Source organism: Cenococcum geophilum (assembly GCF_001692895.1).
Source record: "Cenococcum geophilum 1.58 unplaced genomic scaffold K441scaffold_1, whole genome shotgun sequence".
Lineage (NCBI taxonomy): Eukaryota > Fungi > Ascomycota > Dothideomycetes > Gloniales > Gloniaceae > Cenococcum > Cenococcum geophilum.
The window spans coordinates 5,249,130-5,250,822 of record NW_027137559.1 but is presented as its reverse complement, the minus strand read 5'-3'; the positions used below and the strand labels follow the sequence as shown (position 1 = coordinate 5,250,822).

Sequence of the window (1,693 nt, the reverse complement as noted above, 5' to 3'; positions counted from 1 at the left end):
CTTTCTAGCGCAGAATATCACGTATATAATTAGGCCACCAGCCAAATAACGGGTAAGGCGTCCACTATAATGCGCATTTTAGCTATATATTGGAGTCACCGGATATATAGCCCCTCCGCTAACTAAAATATCTCATAAGGATTGGATTCTTGTGGCTCGTTCTTATTTATAAGGCAAATTAACTACAGCTAGTTTATGCGCCTTTACATTATATACATAAGTTAATTAATTATTAATGCCCGACTTCATATTATTTGGACTACTATTTAGTTTTAGCTGTATTATATAATTTAAATTAGCTGGCTAGGTTGTAAACATAGTTTTAGTTTTATATTCTTTATAGCTAGCCTATAACCAAACTAGCGCAAACAACAAATACTAGAGAAAATGTATTACTGTTTATATTAACTAGATCCGGATAACATAGGGTTGGTGCATCTGCTATAAATACTAATCCTATCCAAGAATAGCGTCTAAAATCTAGGGTAAATAATAGATTAGTCAGCCAGATACTAGGATTTTGCTACCCCTTTAAAGCCCTTACTATTTCAACACCATAAACCTTATTATAGTGCTACCCCCTAGCTGCAGCTATAAGAATTTTATCGGCTGGGGAATTTTAGGCACTGTGTATTGCGACGAACTTTAAAACAAGGTTATTAAAGCTCTAAACGACGCGAATTCTCGACGCTTTATTGAAGTTGAAAAGGAGATCTATAAGAGACTCGGTTAATATAATGGACTCTTATAATACTATAGCAGCGAACTTTTCTAGAAGGATAACTGTATAGCGATATATCTAAAACACGCTCTAAACGGCCAGCTCTATAGGTTTCTTTAGAACAAAAGCAATAACGTTAATCGAACTTTATAAATGCGTTAGATTTTACAGCTTATAGACGTTCTTAAATATGTTTACTCTAGAGGTGTTATATATAGTAATATTTCGTACTATAATATTCTCTTAGATAAATATTTAAACGCAAAGCTAATTAATTTTGCTAGTTTATTAATTAATAGATCTCCTCTTCTTGCTTTATACTTAGTTTAAGCCTAACCTTTGTATCTAAGTACGCCTTAGAAGGACGAAATTTTTGCCTTTGGATCGGCTTATTATTATATCTTAATGCGTTATATTGCCTTTTATAAACTTTCCAACGACGATATAGAGGATCGTTATAAATAAGGAATATTTCCCGAATTAAAGTCCCTAGGGGCGTTTGGAGTCATTATTAGAGGCTATTAAAACGGCAAATATAACCACATAGATAGTGTTATTAAAGAAATGGGTAAGTAAGGTATATTTATAAAACTAGGAGTTTTAACTATCTAAACTTATTTACAGGTTTAAGGAATCCATCCCTAGTAATAGCGCCGCGGCATTTCCTCTACACTTTTAAGGCTTTCCTTTTAATATTTACGAAATCTTGTCTTTGGCTTAAAAATCTAAAGGCTTTTCTGTCTAGATTTATACTTTACCTATTTCTTAGGCGTTATTGGCGTTAACGTAATAAAGGTAAGTTTATGCTTTATAAGTCTATTAGTCTTACTATCCTTATATATAGTGTAATATACTAACTATCCTTTATTTAGAACATGCTAGATAATTTCTAATTATTAGCGAGCTCCTAAACTGCGCCGTACTTTATATTATAGGTATTAGGTTAGAATACGCTTGCCCGCCTTATATAAT

At 32.6% G+C, this 1,693-nt stretch overlaps 1 protein-coding gene across 1 annotated transcript; it reads left to right on the top strand.

The window, feature by feature from the left end:
• Nucleotides 1-883: 883 nt before the first annotated feature.
• K441DRAFT_532828 (uncharacterized protein) lies at nucleotides 884-1,186 on the top strand (the record flags this gene model as incomplete). The annotated part of the gene is made up of 2 exons (XM_067642252.1): nucleotides 884-1,045; nucleotides 1,082-1,186. Coding segments are annotated over 2 exons (267 nt in total), but the record flags the coding sequence as incomplete, so codon positions are not given.
• Between the last annotated feature and the right edge of the window lie 507 nt (nucleotides 1,187-1,693).